A 21845-nucleotide genomic window follows, 5' to 3' on the forward strand; every position below is an offset into this window, starting at 1 on the left:
AAGAAGGGACTCCCTTGAAATTTTGAAAGGAACGAAAATTACTCTGTCTCCTTTGTTTAGATGTCTTATCCTGAGGGAGGTGACCCTTACCTCCCGTAATGTCAGAAATGATCTCTTTCAATTCAGGCCCAAACAGGGTCTTTCCTTTGAAAGGAATAGCCAAAAGCATGGATTTAGAAGACACATCCGCAGACCAAGATTTTAACCATAAGGCTTTGCGTGCAAAAATGGAAAATCCTGCATTCTTAGCCGCCAATTTGGCGATCTGAAAAGCGGCATCCGTAACTAAAGAATTAGCCAGCTTAAGGGCCTTAATACTATTCATTATTTCCTCTAAAGAAGTCTCAGTCTTAAGAGATTCTTCTAAGGCGTCAAACCAAAAGGCTGCTGCAGTTGTGACTGGAACAATGCAGGTTGTGGGTTGTAATAAAAACCCTTTATGAACAAATAGCTTCTTTAGAAGACCCTCCAACTTTTTATCCATAGGGTCTTTGAAAGCACAAGTGTCCTCAATAGGGATAGTTGTACGCTTACCCAGGGTAGAGATAGCTCCCTCCACCTTAGGGATCGTCTGCCAAGAGTCCAGAACGGTGTCAGCTATAGGGTGTATTTTCTTAAACATAGGGGAAGGGGAGAACGGGATACCCGGTCTTTCCCATTCTAGTGTAACAATTTCCGAAATTCTTTTAGGAACCGGAAAAACATCGGAATAAGAAGGAACTTCCAAGTACCTGTCCATCTTACACAATTTCTCTGGAGGGACCGCAATAGAGTCACAGTCGTCCAGAGTCACTAAAACCTCCCTAAGTAACAGGCAGAGGTGTTCAAGTTTAAATCTAAAGGACATGACGTCCGAATCTGTCTGGGGCAACACACTTCCTGAGTCAGAAAGTTCCCCCTCAGACAGTGTCTCCCTACCCCCCAATTCAGAGGTCTGGGAGGGTACATTGGAGATAACCATCAAAGCATCAGAAGTCGCAGGAACCCCATGGGTTTCTGCCCTGCTGCGTTTGCATTGCAACACTGGTAACTTAGACAAAACTTCTGCGAGAGTGGATGACATAACTGCAGCCATATCCTGCAGAGTAAATGACGCAGATGCCATTGAAGAACATGACGTTACTTGCGCGGGAGTTAAAGGCTGTGACGCTTGGGGAGAAAGATGCGGCATACCCTCAATCTCATCAGTCCGAGAACATTCTTTAGACATGTCTTTACTAAGAATTTTTTTTTCTTTACATTGTAAGGCTCTCTCAATACATGAGGGACAAAGTGTAACAGTGTTCCACAATGGCATCTAAACACATAGCACATGTAGTGTGTTCCATATCCTCCATGTTGCAAAAAATAAAGGCAAGTCTTTTATCCCTCTTATTACTTAACCCGATAAAAGAATGTTCATTAGCCCCCTAGAACAACAGACACCTCGCCGCAGCTCTGCTGCGGCTCCTACCTGACCTCCACGGACCAGCTGCCAGTGAAAATGGCGAGCCTAAGAACGCTTGTATATACAGGCACAAGCGGACTTAGGAGCCGTAATGAAATACTGCCGACTCAGAACTCCAGTAGAAAAACTGTGCGGCTGAAGCGCGCAAAGACTAGGCTCTGCCCTTTGTGGGCGTACTAATCAAACCCCGGGAAAATCAGATAAACAAAGTACCGCCATACACCAGAGTTCGACAAAGAGAAATTTTTAATTCTCCCTCCGACTCCGGTGTTACTTCCCAGCGTCAGCCCGTTTTACATGTTAACTCCTTTTATTATCAAGTCATAACATAATAAACGATCGCCCATATCCTTATGATTGCAATCAGTTCCCAGAGCTTCTAACATAGTACTTTATGTATGTCAGAGACAGTTGGGAATGCTAAATGTGTCGGTGTCCCATTTTCACACAAATGAAACCCACACCTGCAAGAAGGGAAAGCCCTTAACCCGAGCCCAAAAAATCCTTCACAGACAGAGGAATAGCGCAGTCAAGTCTGAGATAAGCTGTAAAGCCCCATAGAGAAAAAGACTGCACTTACCTCCATGCTGAGGAACAGCATGATGATCCCCCAGTGTCAAGAGGTCCACTCTTCCTCCTGAGGTCCTGCGAGGATAGCAAAGTCTTAGTTAACATTCTCTAAGACCATAAATAGAAAACAGCACAAGCAAGAGAGGCGCAGTGAAATTAAAAACTCCACCAGTTCCTAAAAGGCTATCACTCCAGATGCTGCTCTATAGAAAAAAATAGTACACACTGGCACCATTTAAAATAAAAAACTCTTGATTGAAGAATTATAAACTAACACCTCACTTTACCTCTTCCTATCACTAACACAGGCAAAGAGAATGACTGGGTTGGGGGGAAGGGAGGAGCTATTTATGCAGCTCTGCTGTGGAGTTCTTTGCCTCCTCCTGCTGACCAGGAGGCGATATCCCATAAGGATTAAATCCGTGGACTCGTCATATCGTAAAAGAAATAACTATCAGGTAAGCATAAATTTCCTTTTTCTCTCTTCCTCCTTTAGATGCACCAATTTTCTCACTAGCCTGACATTAGGGTTCCTTTATTGATTTGGCTGTCAGTCACTTTGTTTACTGGAGTAAATTTGCAATGTTTCAGTAAAGGCTTTTTTTTTAAAGCCATTAAAATGATTAATATGATATTTATGTATATTAATGATATATGTATACTGATTACGCTAGTGTGCCTTAACAGTTCATTTCTCCTTACATTTTTATGGGCTAGTTTGATTAAATTATTTGTTAGTTTATTCTTCCCTTAAAGGTCACTTTACCTCTTCCTATCACTAACACAGGCAAAGAGAATGACTGGGTTGGGGGGGAAGGGAGGAGCTATTTATGCAGCTCTGCTGTGGAGCTCTTTGCCTCCTCCTGCTGACCAGGAGGCGATATCCCATAAGTAAGGATGAAATCCGTGGACTCGTCATATCTTGTAAAAGAAATCCATCTTTTTTATAGCAGGAGAGAAAGTAAATGACTAAACAAGCATAGGAGGTGCTATCCTTTTTGTGCCAGGTAAAGAGGAGGAATTTTGAATCCTTTAGTAAATGTTATGAAGGTAAATATAAATTTCTGCAAACTACAAAAAAAAAAAAATACAATATACGGTATGTTGGTAGAATATTCTATGAATACACTAATAGTCACTATAAATCCTGCGTTTGATTTGAAATGTGACTATCATATTGCTATTAAATAAATCATCCCTTAAGGTCTGACTGCAAAATAGCTTTTAAAGCTTCTTTACACAGACAATACTTACATTTTCAGTTGTTCCAGTTATAACATGTAGCCCATCATAAGTTGATTTAATGTACATCCCCTAAAAAATAAATGAAAGCTTGTGAAGTAAAGGTAAATATACTCAAAAGTGTAAAATGTATTTTAAACATCAAGGCTATAAAAAGTTTGAGGTACAACAATTATGTAACCTTTGGAAACATTATGCTGTGTATGCATACATTTTTAATATATCTCCAGAGCCACATTGTACATTTGGGACAAACATACAGCTAGTGTTATAAAATTACAATATACTGGTACAACAAACATTAACATTTTATATAACCTAATTCCACTGCTAAAGACAAGCTATTTAGTTTTTTTTAAATATGTATTAAAACGTCTTCTATATATTTACCTACCAATATTTTGCGTATTATGTTATTTGTCTGTCTCTCACATTTTTTTGAGTTGTTGTAGTAATATTGTATGATTTGTAATTTTAAACTGAAAACAACTTGTAGACATGCAAATAAGCATTTACAAAAAAAAATGTATATATACACCTCTCTCTCTCTCTGTATATATATATATATATATATATATATATATATATATATATATATATATATATATATATATATATATATATATATATATGTGTGTGTGTGTGTGTAACACTGCTTTCCTTTTATATTCCCTTTATATTATTAGGTTAGGAATAAGCAAAAACACCTCACCAAAGGGAATATAAAACCAAATGTTTCAAAAGGAATATATATATATATATATATATATATATATATATATATGGGCGATGAGAGAGGGTTTTAGGTAGTTGCGCCACAACAAGAGTAATAGTAGTAGTGCAGTGAAATGCTCTTTGAGGATGTCCAGTGCCTGCTGCTATTAGTGGTGTCTCATTCCTCCTGAATGAGACTAAAGTGGTGAGAATTGGAATAGAGTGAGTTCTAATAGCGCTTGCAGAAGATGTTCTATAAAAATTAAGCTGAGGATGGGTGCCCAATGGTAGGGTCCTAGGGTTCGAAAAAAGGATTTGGAAAAAACGGCTGACCGTTTTTTCCAAATCCTTTTTTCGAACCCTAGGACCCTACCATTGGGCACCCATCCTCAGCTTCATTTTTATAGAACATCTTCTGCAAGCGGTATTAGAACTCACTCTATTCCAATTCTCACCACTTTAGTCTCATTCAGGAGGAATGAGACACCACTAATAGCAGCAGGCACTGGACATCCTCAAAGAGCATTTCACTGCACTACTACTATTACTCTTGTTGTGGCGCAACTACCTAAAACCCTCTCTCATCGCCCATATATATATATATATATATATTCCTTTTGAAACATTTGGTTTTATATTCCCTTTGGTGAGGTGTTTTTGCTTATTCCTAACCTAATAATATAAAAGGAATATAAAAGGAAAGCAGTGTTACACACACACACACACACACATATATATATATATATATATATATATATATATATATATATATATATATATATGCTGATGGGCCATCTCTCCATGTGTTTGTTTGTTATGATTGATGTAACCCATCTAATTTACCTACCTCATCTAGCCCTTAGCTAAGTATGAATACAAATTTATTTTTTATCATCTAATTTTGTGTCTGTAATCTTGTTTGTCCAATAAACTAGAAGAGGAGCTAAAAGCCATGTTTCATGAGAAAAGTCTCACCTTGCCCCCTAAATAGAGAAGCTAAGAGAAAAAAAATTAAACAGCAGGCTACCTTGGACTTTGAGAAGATTTATTGGATTACTTAACTCTAATACTTCCAAAAGGTTCCCATATTATTTTATGCAAATAAAAGGGCTGCTTAATCCTATTAGAAATGGCATTAGACAATCTTTTTCAGTCATATGGATGAAGCAAGCTCATACCATTGATATCTGAAACAATGGCCCTTGAAGGTCAACTAGGATATAATCCATATAAAGAATAGCAGAAATACTGTATACAGAGCTATTATCTCCAGTTTAGGGCTTCAGGCATAATAAAACTGTAACCATGGGTGGCAAAACAGTGCACTTATCTGTGGCAGGGATGGAGAACAAGGAAGGTCAGAAAAACTGGAGAATAGGGATTGCCTGTAGTCATCTTCACACATACAACTGGCTAGATTAAAGGGACACTGAACCCAAAAATATTGTTTTGTAATTCAGAAAGAAAATTTTTCTTTCATGATTCAGATTGAGCAAGCAATTTTAAGCAACTTTCTAATTTAATCCTATTATCAATTTTTCTTTGTTCTCTTGCTATCTTTATTTGAAAAAAAAGGCATCTATGCTTTTTTTGGGTTCAGTACTCTGGACAGCAATTTTTTATTGGTGAATGAATTTATCCACCAATCAGCAAGGACAACCCAGGTTGTTCACCAAAAATGGGCCGGCATCTAAACTTACATTCTTGCATTTTAAATAAAGATACCAAGAGAATGAAGAAAATTTGATAATAGGAGTAAATTAGAAAGTTGCTTAAAATGTCATGCTCAATCTGAATCATGAAAGAACATTTTTGGGTACAGTGTCCCTTTAAGGCCAGCAAATGCTTGAATTCAACAAAATTATATAATCTCATTAACAAAAGAGGGATTCAATTACTAAGCAAAAGCTTTAAAATATCACAGAATACTAAAAAAGTACTATAAAGTAAAATATGAAGAAAAAAAATACTAAAAATTAAAACAAAAATAAAACTCACTACTGAAAGAAATGAAGACTGTTTTCTGTTAGGGGGAAATATCCAGACTTAGTCTAAGGCATCTACTTATCAAAGCGTCAACTGAAAATACGCCCGAATTCTGCGCTGTACTTGTCGCGAGATTGAATCGCCGTAGTTATCAAAGCCTTAAGATCACAAGAATTAGAAATTTGTGACGTAACATACGATCCAATGGTCTCAATTCAACGCAGATCGATGCAAATAGAAAACCTCTGGAATTCTTTTGAAGCATTTCAAAAGTTATCAAAAAATGAACACTTACGCTCGCGTCTTATCCGACGCTGCATATCTAGTTTTCAATCCGCCGCCTTAGAGGTTGCGGATGCAATAGTAGTCAATGGGAATCGGAAAACTGAAATCTTATGTTCGATGTTGCTATAGTGAAGCATATCACCTAATAAAACTCAATGTAAAGCATTATTAAATATGTATACCCTTAAAAAAGATTGCAAATGTATTATTGATCTACATTTAATGCATTATTAGATATAGGGATTAAAAAAAGGGCTTTGGCTGGATTATGCTCCAATTTTCTCTCTCTTTAAAAATAAGGGATTACATATTTTGTACACAGTTTTGCACTTGACTTGTCGCAATAATAGATATACAGAGACAACAAAAGAACTACATAACAGGCTCAATTAGCAGCTAGCTCCCACTATTGTAAATTAAATATTTTATTTCCTATTCCTTTCAAATAGCGATAGATTTGAAATAAATACATATGATATTCTGATTACGTTATATTTGCAACTTATATGTGTGTGTATATACATACTAAAAACATAATTTATGTAAGAACTTACCTGATAAATTAATTTCTTTCATATTGGCAAGAGTCCATGAGCTAGTGACATATGGGATATACAATCCTACCAGGAGGGGCAAAGTTTCCCAACCTCAAAATGCCTATAAATACACCCCTCACCACACCCACAATTCAGTTTTAATGAATAGCAAAGTAGTGGGGTGATAAAGAAAGGAGTAAAAAGCATCAACAAAGGAATCTGGAAATAATTGTGCTTTATACAAAAAAATCATAACCACCATAAAAAAGGGTGTTTCTCATGGACACTTGCCAATATGAAAGAAATTAATTTATCAGGTAAGTTCTTACCTAAATTATGTTTTCTCTCATGTAAGAATCAAACTGAAACAGCTGCCCGAAGCACTATTCTACCAAAAACTGCTTCTGAAGAAGCAAATACATCAAAACGGTAGAATTTAGTAAATGTATGTAAAGAAGACCAAATTGCCGCTTGCAAATTTGATCAACTGAATCTTCATTCTTAAAAGCCCATGAAGTGGCGACTCATCTAGTAGAATGAGCTGTAATTCTCTGAGGCGGGGCCTAACCCGACTCCAATAAACTTGAAGAATCAAAAGCTTTAACTAAGAAACCAAGGAAGTTTTCTGACCTATTCTAGGACCAGAAAATATAACAAATAGACTAGAAGTCTTCCTGAAATCTTTAGTAGCTTCAATATAATATTTCAAAGCTCTCACCACATCCAAAGAATGTAAGGATCTTTCCAAAGAATTGTTAGGATTAGGACACAAGGAAGGGACAACAATTTCTCTACTAATGTTGTTAGAATTCACAACCTTAGGAAAAAAATTAAATGAAGTCCGCAAAAACTGCCTTATCCTGATGATAAATCAGAAAAGGAGATTCACAAGAAAGAGCAGATAGCTCAGAAACTCTTCTAGCCAAAAGGAACAATACTTTCCAAGAAAGTAGTTAAATGTCCAAAGAATGCATAAGCTCAATATGGAGGAGCCTGTAAAGCCCTCCAAACCAAATTAAGATTCCGAGGAGAAATTGATTTAATGACAGGCTTAAATACGAACTAAAGCCTGTACAAAACAGTGAATATCAGGAAGTTTAGCAATCTTTCTGTGAATAAAACAGAAAGAGCAGAGATTTGTCCCTTCAAGGAACTTGCAGACAAAACCTTATCCAAACCATCCTGAAGAAACTAAAATTCTTGCAACTCTAAAAGAATGCCAAGAGAATTTATGAGAAGAACACCATGAAATGTAAGACTTCCAAACTCGATAATAAATCTTTCAAGAGACAGATTTACGAGCTTGTAACGTAGTATTAATCACTGAGTCAGAGAAACCTCTATGACTTAGCACTAAGTAATCAATTTCCATACCTTCAAATTTAATGATTTGAAAATCTGATGGAAAAACGGACCTTGAGACAGTAGGTCCGGCCTTAACAGAAGTGGCCAAGGTTGGCAGCTGGACATCCGAACAAGACCCGCATACCAAAACCTGTGAGGTCACGCTGGAGCCACCAGCAACACAACTATTGTTCCATGATGATTCTGGAGAGCACTCTTGGAAGAAGAACTAGAGGTGGGAAAATATAAGCAGGTTGATAACACCAAGGAAGTGTCAGCGCACCCACTGCTCCACCTGAAAATCCCTGAACCTGGACAGGCATCTGGGAAGTCTCTTGTTTAGATGAGAGGTCATCAGATCTATCTGTAGAAGACCCCATATCTGAACAATCTGAGAAAACATCTGGATGGAGGAACCACTCCCCAGGATGTAAAGTCTGACGGCTGAGATAATCCGCCTCCCAATGTCTATACCTGGGATATGCACCGCAGAAATTAGACAGGAGCTGGATTCCGCCCAAGTAAGTATCCAAGATACTTCTTCATAGCTTGTGGACTGTGAGTCCCACCCTGCTGATTGACAAATGCCACTGAATGTGATATTGTCTGTTTCAAAATAAATGAACAGTTCTCTCTTCAACAGAGGCCAAAACTGAAGAGCTCTGAGAATTTCATGGAGTTCTAAAATATTGATTGGTAATCTCACCTCTTGAGATTTCCAAACCCCTTGGGCTGTCAGAGATCCCCAAACAGCTCCCCAACCTGAAAGACTTGCATCTGTTGAGATCATAGTCCAGGTTAGCCGAACAAAGAACCCCTTGAACTAAACGCTGGTGATTTACCACCACGTCAGAGAGTGTCAAACATTGGGATTTAAGGATATTAATTGTGATATCTTTGCATAATCCCTGCACCATGGATTCAGCAAACAAAGCTGGAGAGGTCTCATGTGAGAACGAGCAAAGGGAATTGCGTCCAATGCTGCAGTCATGAGACCTAAATTTTCCATGCACATAACCACTGAAGGGAATGACAGACTGAAGGTGCCGACAGACTGCAACCACTTTCAAACGTCTCTTGTCTGTTAGAGACAGAGTCATGGACACTGAATCTATCTGGAAACCTAAAAAGGTGACCCGAGTCTCAGGAATCAAGAAACTTTTTGGAAAATTGATCCTACAACCATGTTTCCGAAGAAACAACACTAGTTGATTAGTGTGAAATTCTGCAGAACGGAAAGACTGAGCTAGAACCAAGATATTGTCCAAATAAGGAAACACTGCAATACCCTGCAATCTGGTTTCCAGAATTGGTCTGAATGAAATTTCCTTCTTTGAGACAATGAATAGATTTGAATAAAATCCCAGACCTTGTCCCTGAAAAGGTACTGGCATGACTACCCCTGAAACTCCAGGTCTGAAACACACTTCAGGAAAGCCTGAGATTTAACTGGATTTGCTGGGATGCGTGAGAAAAAAAAATCTTCTCACAGGAGGATTTACTCAGAATCCTATTCGAAACCCCCGAGAGACAATACTCTGAAACCATTGATTTGGACCGAATTTATCCAAAACATTCTTGAAAAAAACCTTAATCTGCTCCCTACCAGCTGAGCTGGAATGAGAGTCACACCTTCATGCGGACTTAGGGGCTGGCTTTTTGGTTTCTTAAATGGGTTGGATTTATTCCATTTAATGAAGGTTTCCAATTGGGAACAGATTCCATAGGGAAGGATTAGGTTTTTGTTCCTTATTTGAAAAAAAAAGAACAAAAACTATTTAGAAGCTTTATATTTACCCTTAGGTCTCTTATCACCTTGGAAAGAAAGAGATAGCAATCTAGACTTAAAAAGTCATATCAGCATTCCAAGATTTAAGCCTCAAAACTCTTGTAGCTAAAAATAGCTAAAGACATAGATCTAACATCAATCTTGATGATATAAAAAATGGCATCAGAACTGATTAGTATGTTGCAGTAAGCGAATAATACTAGATAAATCAGAATCCAATTCTTGTTGTGCTAAATCTCCAACAAAAAAGTTGATGCAGCTGCAACATCAGCTAAAGAAATTGCAGGCCTGAGACGACCTGAATATAAATAAGCTTTCCTTAGATAAGTTCCTTTAGATAGGAAACTTGAATCTTAAGTACTATATCTTCCATAGGAATAGAGGTAGTTCAGCAAGAGTAGAAATAGCCCCATCAACTTTGAGGATCTTTTCCCAAAACTGTATAGCAATTGCTGGTAAAAGGAAACAATTTTTTAAACCTTGAAGAAGGAATAAAATAAGTACCTGGCTAATTCCATTCCTTAGAAATCATAAGAGAAATAGCATCAGGAACGGAAAAAAACCCTGGAGTAACCACAGGAGGTTTAAAACAGAATTTACTAGCTCTAATATCAAGAGGACTAGTTTCCATGATATCCAAAATAATTAACACTTATTTAACCAAGAACGAAAATACTTAATTTTAAATAAATAAGTAAATTTGTTAGTGTCAATATCTGAGGAAAGATCTTCTGAATCAGATAGATCCTCATCAGAAGAGGATAATTAATTATGTTGTCAGTCATTTGAAATTTCATCAACCTTATGAGAAGTTTTAAAAGACCTTTATATTAATTAGAGAATAGCAGACAAAGCCTTCTGAATAGAATCAGTAACAAATTCTTTAATTTCATAGGTATAACATGTACATTAAAATTTGAAGGAACAACAACAGGAAATGTACTATTAACTGATGGACACAATATCTGCATGTAAAAGTTTATCATGATAACCAATACAATGACATTCGGAAATATAATACACTTAGCTTTAGTAGAACCGACATCAGGCATCCAAGTTCCAACAGATACTTCTGAGGCAGAATCAGATTGAGACATCTTGCAAAATGTCAAATAAAAAACAACATATAAAGCAAAATTTGTCAATTTCCTTATATGACAGTTTCAGGAATGGGAAAAAAATGGAAATAGAATAGCCCTCTGACATAGAAAAAGGTAAGAGGCAAAAAGCAATGGAGCAAATAAATAATGAAAAAAGTTTAGCGCAAAGTATGACGCACAACGTAACTGAAAACATTTTTGGCGTCAACCATGTCCAGAAATGACACACTCGCGTCACTAACGACGCAACCCTGTGTGAACTTCTGCGTCAATTACGACGCCGGAAATGACAAGCTTGCGTCAACAGACGTGCCTTTCGCACCAAAAAATTCTTGCGCCAAGAATGACGCAATAAAGTGTAGCATTTGGCGCACCCGCCAGCCCGCAATTTGAAACAAAGTAGTCAATTTAAAAAAAGACTAAACCCCAGGTAAGAAAAATATTTCTTAATATTAACTTTCCCCAAATATGAAACTGACAATCTGCAAAAGGAAATACATGAACCTGACTCATGGCAAATATAAGTACAATACATATATTTAGAACTTTATATAAATGCATAATGTGCCAAACCATAGCTGAGGTGTCTATAGTAATAAAAACATACTTACCAAAAGACACCCATCGACATATAGCAGATAGCCAAACCAGTACTGAAACAGTTATCAGTAGAGGTAATGGTATATGAGAGTATATCGTCGATCTGAAAAGGGAGGTAAGGAGAATCTCTACGACCGATAACAGAGAACCTATGAAAAAGTCCCCCGTTAGGAAAATCATTGCATTCAATAGGTGATACTCTCCACGTCCCTCTGACATTCGCTGTACTCTGAGAGTAATCGGGCTTCAAAATGCTGAGAAGTGCATGTCAACGTAGAAATCTTAGCACAAACTTACTTTACCACCTCCATAGGAGGCAAAGTTTGTAAAATTGAATTGTGGGTGTGGTGAGGGGTGTATTTATAGGCATTTTGAGGTTTGGGAAACTTTGCCCCTCCTGGTAGGATTGTATATCCCATACGTCACTAGCCAATTACATGAAAGAGTAATTTTTAAAATTGTATATACATATTTCTAATTCCCTCTCCATTTTGCTAATACGTTGCTACTTGCTATCTTTAAAAGTTGATTTAAACAAAAAAAATTACAATATCTATATACAATTATGTGCTGACAAGAAATGTGCTATGCTATTGGACTGTACTGAAATGATATAAATAAAGTTGGGAAAAGCCTGAATAGCTGCAACATCGATGACTGTTAGTTAACACCAGTCCAATCCTCTTCGCACCGTACTTGACGCGCGTGTTTTTTGGGATTTTTATAATTATGGAGAGCGTATTGAGATCCGCGGCCGCGATGTGTAGCGAAGTTTGGCGAGCGTATTGACGCCCGTGAATGTTTTGATAAGTAGATGCCTATATGTACTAAACATTTGAAAGCAAATGAACATGTGCTCAACTAACTAGCAATAAACTGTAAAAGAACAATGGGCAATTAAATGACCAGTTATCCCCATATTTACCACATCTAAAATTAACAACAACAAAAAAACAAAAAAAAACTTTGCAACTTTGTGCCCTCCCACTCTATGGCAGATGCGTTTGTCATTCTTATGAAAGCACTTTGCTGGCATTTGTATATACCCTCCATTGTGAATATGAATTTATCTGAGTTTGAGTGTAATTAGGTATGCAATATTTTTGCATAATGCCAAAATGCATGTGTATATACTGTATCGGCTATATTTAGAGTTTTGTCGGTAAGGACCCGCGTAGCTAACGCTGTCTTTTTTCTGGCCGCACCATAAAAATAACTCTGGTATTGAGAGTCCACAGAATGTCAGCGTTAGGCTCCAAAAAAGGAGCGTAGAGCATATTTAACGCAACTGCAACTCTCGATACCAGAGTTGCTTACGGACGTGGCCAGCCTCAAAAACGTGCTTGTGCACGATTCCCCCATAGGAAACAATGGGGCTGTTTGAGCTGAAAAAAAACCTAACACCTGCAAAAAAGCCGCGTTCAGCTCCTAACACAGCCCCATTGTTTGATATGGGGAAACACTTCCTACGTCTGCACCTAACACTTTAACATGTACCCCAAGTCTAAACACCCCTAACCTTACACTTATTAACCCCTAATCCGCTCCGTAAACCGCCGCTACTTACATTATCCCTATGTACCCCTAATCTGCTGCCCTATGTACCTATAATTATCTACAATTAAACCTAACACTACACTATCAATAAATAAATTAAATACAATACCTACAAATAACTACAATGAAATAAACTATCTAAAGTACAAAAAATAAAAAAGAACTAAGTTACAAAAAATAAAAAAATATTTACAAACATAAGAAAAATATTACAACTATTTTAAACTAATTACACCTACTCTAAGCCCCCTAATAAAATAACAAAGCCCCCCAAAATAAAAAAATGCCCTACCCTATTCTAAATTACTAAAGTTCAAAGCTCTTTTTCCTTACCAGCCATGAACAGGGCCCTTTGCGGGGCATGCCCCAAGAAGTTCAGCTCTTTTGCCTGTAAAAAAAAACATACAATACCCCCCCCCCAACATTACAACCCACCACCTACATACCCCTAATCTAACCCAAACCCCCCTTAAATAAACACTAAGCCCCTGAAGATCTTCCTACCTTATCTTCACCATACCAGGTTCACCGATCGATCCAGAAGAGCTCCTCCGATGTCCTGATCCAAGCCCAAGCGGGGGGCTGAAGAGGTCCATGATCCGGCTGAAGTCATCATCCAAGCGGGAGCTGAAGAGGTCCATGATCCGGCTGAAGTCTTCATCCAAGCGGGAGCTGAAGAGGTCCATGATCCGGATGAAGTCTTCTATCAACGGCATCTTCAATCTTCTTTCTTCGGGAGCCATCATCTTCCATCCGACGCGGAACATCCTCTTCTCCCGACGCCTACTAGCTGAATGACGGTTCCTTTAAATGACGTCATCCAAGATGGCGTCCCTCGAATTCCGATTGGCTGATAGGATTCTATCAGCCAATCGGAATTAAGGTAGGAATATTCTGATTGGCTGATGGAATCAGCCAATCAGAATCAAGTTCAATCCGATTGGCTGATCCAATCAGCCAATCGGATTGAACTTGATTCTGGTTGGCTGATACCATCAGCCAATCAGAATATTCCTACCTTAATTCCGATTGGCTGATAGAATCCTATCAGCCAATCGGATTTCGAGGGACGCCATCTTGGATGACGTCATTTAAAGGAACAGTCATTCGACGTTCAGTCGTCGGCCAGGATGGATGTTCTGCGTCGGAGGTCTTCAAGATCCTGCCGCTCCGCTCCGGATGGATGACGATAGAAGATCCCGCTTGGATGAAGACTTCAATCGGATGGAAGACCTCTTCTGCCCCGCTTGGATGAAGACTTCTACTGGATGGAGGACCTCTTCTTGCTCTGCTTGGATGAAGAATTTAGCTCGGCTGGGTGAAGACGACTCAAGGTAGGGAGATCTGGGGGGTTTGGGTTAGATTAGGGGTATGTGGGTGGTGGGTTGTAATGTTGGGGGGGGGTATTGTATGCTTTTTTTTACAGGCAAAAGAGCTGAACTTCTTGGGGCATGCCCCGCAAAGGGCACTGTTCAGGGCTGGTAAGGTAAAAGAGCTTTGAACTTTAGTAATCTAGAATAGGGTAGGGCATTTTTTTATTTTGGGGGGCTTTGTTATTTTATTAGGGGGCTTAGAGTAGGTGTAATTAGTTTAAAATTGTTGTAATATTTTTCTTATGTTTGTAAATATTTTTTTATTTTTTGTAACTTAGTTCTTTTTTTATTTTTTGTACTTTAGTTAGTTTATTTCATTGTAGTTATTTGTAGGTATTGTATTTAATTTATTGATAGTGTAGTGTTAGGTTTAATTGTAGGTAATTGTAGGTATTTTATTTAATTAATTTATTGATAGTGTAGTGTTAGGTTTAATTGTAACTTAGGTTAGGATTTATTTTACAGGTAAATTTGTAATTATTTTAACTATTTTAGCTATTAAATAGTTCTTAACTATTTAATAGCTATTGTACCTGGTTAAAATAAATACAATGTTACCTGTAAAATAAATATTAATCCTAAAATAGCTATAATATAATTATAATTTATATTGTAGCTATATTAGGATTTATTTTACAGGTAAGTATTTAGCTTTAAATAGGAATAATTTATTTAATAAGAGTTAATTAATTTCGTTAGATTAAAATTATATTTAATTTAGGGGGGTGTTAGTGTTAGGGTTAGACTTAGCTTTAGAGGTTAATACATTTATTAGAATAGCGGTGAGCTCAAATCGGCAGATTAGGGATTAATAATTGAAGTTAGGTGTCTGCGATGTTAGGGAGGGCAGATTAGGGGTTAATACTATTTATTATAGGGTTAGTGAGGCGGATTAGGGGTTAATAACTTTATAATAATAGCGGTGCGGTCCGCTCGGCAGATTAGGGGTTAATAAGTGTAGGCAGGTGGAGGTGACGTTGAGGGGGGCAGATTAGGGGTTAATAAATATAATATAGGGGTCGGCGGTGTTAGGGGCAGCAGATTAGGGGTACATAAGTATAACGTAGGTGGCGGTCGGCAGATTAGGGGTTAAAAAAATTTAATCGAGTGGCGGCGATGTGGGGGGACCTCGGTTTAGGGGTACATAGGTAGTTTATGGGTGTTAGTGTACTTTAGAGTACAGTAGTTAAGAGCTTTATGAACCGGCGTTAGCCCAGAAAGCTCTCAACTACTGACTTTTTTCTGCGGCTGGAGTTTTGTTGTTAGATTTCAAACGCTCACTTCAGACACGACTCTAAATACCGGAGTTAGAAAAATCCCATTGAAAAGATAGGATACGCAATTGACGTAAGGGGATCTGCGGTATGGAAAAGTCGCGGCTCAAAAGTGAGCGTTAGACCCTTTTTTTAATGACTCCAAATACCGGAGGTAGCCTAAAACCAGCGTTAGGAGCCTCTAACGCTGGTTTTCACGGCTACCGCCAAACTCCAAATCTAGGCCTATATAAATAAATACATGCTTAAACTATCATATAAAACAAATATATTGTAGTAAAGTTTGATATTGATTATATAAAAATAAACTGTAATGACTTGGAGCATACGGATTGCTGGTCTAATAAATGCTGCTATTGTTATGATTTTAGTAATGTCTGCTCATTCTCAAGATTAGCTGTTAAACAGTTAAACTGAAGGGGATACCACATAGGGAGGAGCAATAAAACTAGCATGACCTTTGTACTTTTTTGAAATTGTTACTCATCTATACTTAAAATGGTTCAGAATAGCATTTCAAGTAACAACTCAAGTAAGTTAGTAGACTTCTAAAGTCAAAGGTGCAGACTATTTGTCAAACCAAATCCATAAATTAATAATCTAATGAATATACATGACTCCTCCAGAAGTACTTTTTTAAAACAGAGTCATATATATTTGGCTATTCTTTCAGGCGTTTTCTAATATAAAACATAATATTAGGTAACCACTTAATCATTTCTTATATTCTAGCAGAAAGTTGAAAATGTATAAATAAATTATTATAATATATGGCAGGTTCCACACTGATAGCTGGAAAGAAAGTAAGGTTATTTATACCTTGAGGTTATCAATTTAGTTTTCCCCGGTAGCAATGTGATTTTCTATAAATAAAAATATGTAGAAAAATAACCGGGCTGTATGACACGCAGATTGCTTATGGCACTACAGAAAGTGACTTATGGCTTCAAACAAACCGCTTTAGGCATAAGAAAACATTTATATAGGAATGCACCATTATTTTAAAAATAGAAATACAATAATGACCAGCGAAAAGGTAACTATTTTCCAGCAAGGGCCACATCCTCAAATAGGCTGAAAAGTAGGGCAGTAAACATTTTTAAGTTCATTATGTGGTTGGGATTTGTCAGTTAAAGGGATAGTAAAGTGAAATTATACTTTCATGATTCAGAGCATGCAATGATAAACAACCTTCCAGTTTACTTCTATTACCCAATATGCTTCATTCTCTTGGTATCCTTTGCAGAAAAGCATACTTAGGTAGGTTCAGGAGCAGTAATGTACTACTGGGAGCTAGCTGCCTCTTCCTTGGCTCACGTAATGTCTTCAGCTAGCTCCCTGTAATGCATTGCTGCTTCTTTAACAATGATACCAAGTGAATAAATCAAATTAAATACCAGACAATTGGAAAGTTGCTTAAAATTTTGCTTAAAAAAAAACAATAAATTGTATGGATACTACAAAATAGAGAACATTTATGCTCTGAACATAATCATGGGAAATGATGACCTCCTTAAAAGGGACATGAAAGCCCAAAATGTTTATTTTGTGATACAGATATAGCATGTTATTTAACCCCTTCGCTACTGGAATACCAGTGAATTTGTAGCATTGTTGCTATAAATCTGTTTACACATAAATAGAGCCTTTTTGGTTTTTATTTTAATTTATCTATGGGGGAAAATATTTGGGCATTAAAAGAGCTTTCAGTGGATTTTAAAAAGGTCTGTTGTGCTATACAAATACTCATTTTAAAAATAAATATGTGCTTTATATTAACGGAATATTAATTATATTTTTCCTAAGCTGTTACTATAGATCTTAAAAAAACTTAAAGGGATATGAAACCCAAACATTTTCTTTTGTGATTCAGACAGAGCATACGTTTAAGTTCCATGGTATTCTATGTTGAAGAGATACCTAGGTAGGCATCTGGATCACTACATGGCAGGAAATAGTGCTGCTATCTAGTGCTCTTGTAAATAGATAACATTCTTGTAAAACTGCTCCAGAAACGGTCCGGCCCCTAAGCATATGTCCCTACTTTTTAACAAAAGATACCAAGAAAAAAGAATATTTGATAATAGAAGTATCTATCTGCATCATGAAAGAAACATTTTGGGTTTACCCGTGTGCAAATACAAATGTATAACTAGTTAAATAATATATAATTGTTACAAAACTCAATGGAATGCAATAATGCAGTGTAAAATGCTTTCCTTCTTGCAGTATGCTATATAAGGACTCATGATTTTGTGCTCAGTAACTGCATATTCTTACCAGCCCTTCACTTGGCTTGATGTTGGAGAGTTGGATGACTTCAAGATGTGCAGACTGCGATACCAAAGGATCCGATGAGAGAGAGATGATATGATCACAAACACTTGAGAGGGTTTTGCACTGAAAAAAGAGCAGATATCATAATGTACCACCTATATATGATCAGTATATCATCACTAACCATTATTCCTTTAGATGGGTCAATATTTAATACTTCTGATCATTACAAAATAAAGGCCAGATTATAAGTGGCGTCCTAAATAACATTTTCGCTCTAACACTAACTGTGCTCAAAGTAAAAATGTATGGCAGCCAGGTTCGCACGCGTATTACAAGTGGAAAGTAAAAAGTTAGCGTGAGAGTGAAAGTCTGATGATTGATAACTCCAGGACTTTGGATTCCGCAACTGTGCTAACTTCTTCTTGAACACAAGTTATAGCTTGCGCACTAACCCGACACTGCGTTAGACCAACTGCGTCTGAAGTGAGTTAGGAATACTGGGAATGTATTGTTCTTCACAAAGAAGAAAATTTTATTTTTATTTTAGAATATATATCTATATCTATATATCTATATGAATACACACACACACAGACACATACATAAATAAATACACATCTCTGGGGGACAAAACTTCAAAAATGATCAATTTCTCTGGTTTTACGGTTTATAGGTATGTGTTCTAGTAAAATAATAATTTTTGCTTTATTCAGTAAACTACTAACATTTCTCCCAAATAAGAATATTGTCAATTAGAGCATTTATTTGAAGAAAATGACAACTGTCAAAGTAACCAAAAAGATGTAGTATTTTCAGACCTCGAATAATGCAAAAAACCCATAATTTATGCTTATCAGAAAAATTCCTTTCCTTCCGGATAGGGAGAGTCCACGGCTTAATTCCTTACTGTTGGGAAATACAACACCTGGCCACCAGGAGGAGGCAAAGACACCCCAGCCAAAGGCTTAAATATCCCTCCCATTTCCTCATTACCCCAGTCATTCTGCTGAGGGAACAAGGAAAATAGGAGAAACATTAGGGTATAAATGGAGCCAGAAGAACAAAATAAAAATGGGACCGCCCATAGACAAGACAAAACGTGCGGAGGCCGTGGATTCTCCCTATCCAGAAGGAAATAAATTTATCTGGTAAGCATAAACTACATTTTCCTTCCTGAGATAAGGAATGAAGCCTTGGACTTTCCCTATCGCAGGGAAAACTTTACCCAAGCTCCAGAGGACACAATGAATAACGGGGGGGAAAAAAAAGGAAGTGGCAAACTCTATTCCGAGGGCACCATAGCCTGCAAAATTTTTCTCCTGAAAGCTGCTTCAGCCAAAGCAAAAACATCAAATTGTAAAATTTTTAAAAAGTATGTAAGGAGAAAAAGGCAGCCGCCTTACAAATCTGATCCATAGAGGCCTCGTTCTTAAAGGTGATAACAAAAAGGTATTGTCCCTGGTATGCGTGTACGGTATTAAATGTGTAACAAAGTCCCTATTGTATAAATATATCTTCACAGACACTAAGGATATGTAAATACCAAACAGCCGTAGTGTGGTATAAACGTTCCCCCCTCCTCTCACCTATGAAGCATCCGGTCCTGGGGGCAGGGTAGGAAAAACCTCAGAACGGTAAGCGCAGTATTCCGGTGGCCTTACATCTCCAGCCTGTCCGGTAAGTAGCAAACAAACTGCGTCCGCTGTTGGTGCCTGTGATCCCTCGTCAGACGTTCCTGGAGGGAGGGGGGGCGAGAACCACCTATCCGTCCTCAGTGTAATCTCTCACCGGATTGGTGGAGATACGTCCTCAGCTCAGTAGCTTGCTCCTGATTGGAGGGGAGTCAATCCAAGGCGAATCTTCTTCGTAAACTGGGGTGGCTGTAGTGTCCGTTCAGCAGTGCGAGTGTCAGGGATTGTGACGAGGAGCAGTCTCCCCTCTCAGTGCTCACGCTGGTAGGTCATAGAATCAGCAAAAGTAAGAGGAAGCGGAGCACTGAGATAAAGTAAAAGTTCAACTTTATTGTGTCATTTAAAACAAAAAAACATCAAGGAGATTAAGGGTTCAGCTCAGACAGCTGCTGACATGTTTCGGCATTCCGCCGTTATCAAAGCTGCTGAACTGTGTTGGGAATAGCCCTCTTTTAAAACACAATAGCTGAACCCTATTGGGCAATAGTAAAAGGGGGAGGGGATTTCTTGTTAACCCCTTAGTAACCTTTACAAATAGGATGTATATATAATGTTACTTGAAACAGATAACCAAAAACCAGGTATATAAACCCATGTAAATAATTACTCACACAATTTATATATATAATTGAGAAAATGAGAACAACTGAAATACCATTCTTAAACACATAGATAGTTCCAATTTAAACCATGAATACTGCATTTGCATCTTAGGAATTTCAACGAAACAAAAAATATATATACTATATAGATAGAGCATGTCCTGTTAACTTGCCAAGGAGCTAAGCTCTCTAACTGAGCTCTAAACATTAGTTAAAAGAAGGGTACTTGAATTCTACAGTTACAGAGGTGTATGACCTATAAAGACATCTGAGGGAAATAGTAAATTACTGTACCTGTATTCTTATAATTAACTCATGTGTGCAGGTTACCTGAATTACTAGCCTAATAGATATCCTCCTGTATATTGAATATTCTAGTGGTATCAAGGGAGTAATGGTATATGGTGCTGAAAAGGGATTGGTGGCATAGAGGTAATGTAAGTATAATAAAGGCAAATGTTGGGCCATATTCTATAGTAAATTTTAAATATAACTACCCCAAGAATGGGGTTGAAACAAAAATCATTCTCTTATGTGACAGACCCTGTGGTCAGAACTAAAAGAATTGACCTTGTGTAGCTTTGAGAAGCTGTTTTCTAAAAGACAGGTTTGCTGGCCTCAGCTATTGTGTGCTATAATTACGTTTAAGGGATAAACATTCCATTGTTTAATCACCTCCAGAGAGCAGACGCCTAGGTGATAAGAAAAGCCAAATGTCTTGTGTTTAAATTGTTATCTGCTTGAATAATGTAATCCTATTGTGGCCTGTCAAAGGGCGTTGTCTCTCTAACTAATGTACAACATTCTTTCAACCCCCCATCTGGGGTTAGACCTGCATATATACTGGGCATATGGCCCTTAATAAAGCACACTCTGTTTTTTACACTCAATGTGGAGCTTGGTCTCATGTTTGAGGGGAAAACTGGTTGGGGTTGTGAATTGCTGATTCCCTATTCAGGACATTGTTCATCTGGTATTAACCCTTGGTATCCTGTTGGTACCGTAACAATTGGTGGCAAGCGACGGGAGGATCCTTATCGCCCAGAAGAGCAACTACACAAGCCAGTAACCTCAGGAAGAGGGGGATTATTACAATACTGACTAAGATGGATGGAAAGAGTGCCAGGGACAGAAGGAACCAATGGGCCCAGCATATCAGACAGAACCCCTGAAGAAGCAAGCTTTGATTGGGCGGTTAAAATAAGACTGGCATATTATGACCCCAACCCATCTGCGGAAATTATCGACCGGGTTATAGCAGCTGTGGAGGCCAACCTACTTCGCCAAAGCGGCGCTGCAGCAGCCCAAGGCACAGCAACCCCAGTGGAAAAGAGAAAAGTGCATTTTACCGCTTTTAAAAACTTCCTGGAAACGGAAGGAGAGATTGATGGGTACCTTGCGGATTTTGAGAGGCAATGTGCTCTACACCAGGTACCCGCAGAGGACTGGGTCACG

General features: G+C 37.8%; 1 protein-coding gene across 1 annotated transcript in view; it reads right to left on the reverse strand.

Moving 5' to 3' along the window:
* Positions 1-21845, reverse strand: part of CNKSR2 (connector enhancer of kinase suppressor of Ras 2) — a 1108533-nt gene that overhangs the window by 830220 nt on the left and 256468 nt on the right. The window contains exons 7-8 of the mRNA XM_053705261.1: positions 18098-18217; positions 3272-3331 (exon numbers count right to left, since the gene is read on the reverse strand). Of these exons, the coding sequence (XP_053561236.1) occupies positions 3272-3331; positions 18098-18217 (180 nt within the window). The remainder of the gene's footprint in view (positions 1-3271; positions 3332-18097; positions 18218-21845) is intronic.

The sequence above is a fragment of the Bombina bombina genome, chromosome 3, assembly GCF_027579735.1.
Source record: "Bombina bombina isolate aBomBom1 chromosome 3, aBomBom1.pri, whole genome shotgun sequence".
In the NCBI taxonomy this organism is placed as follows: Eukaryota; Metazoa; Chordata; class Amphibia; order Anura; family Bombinatoridae; genus Bombina; species Bombina bombina.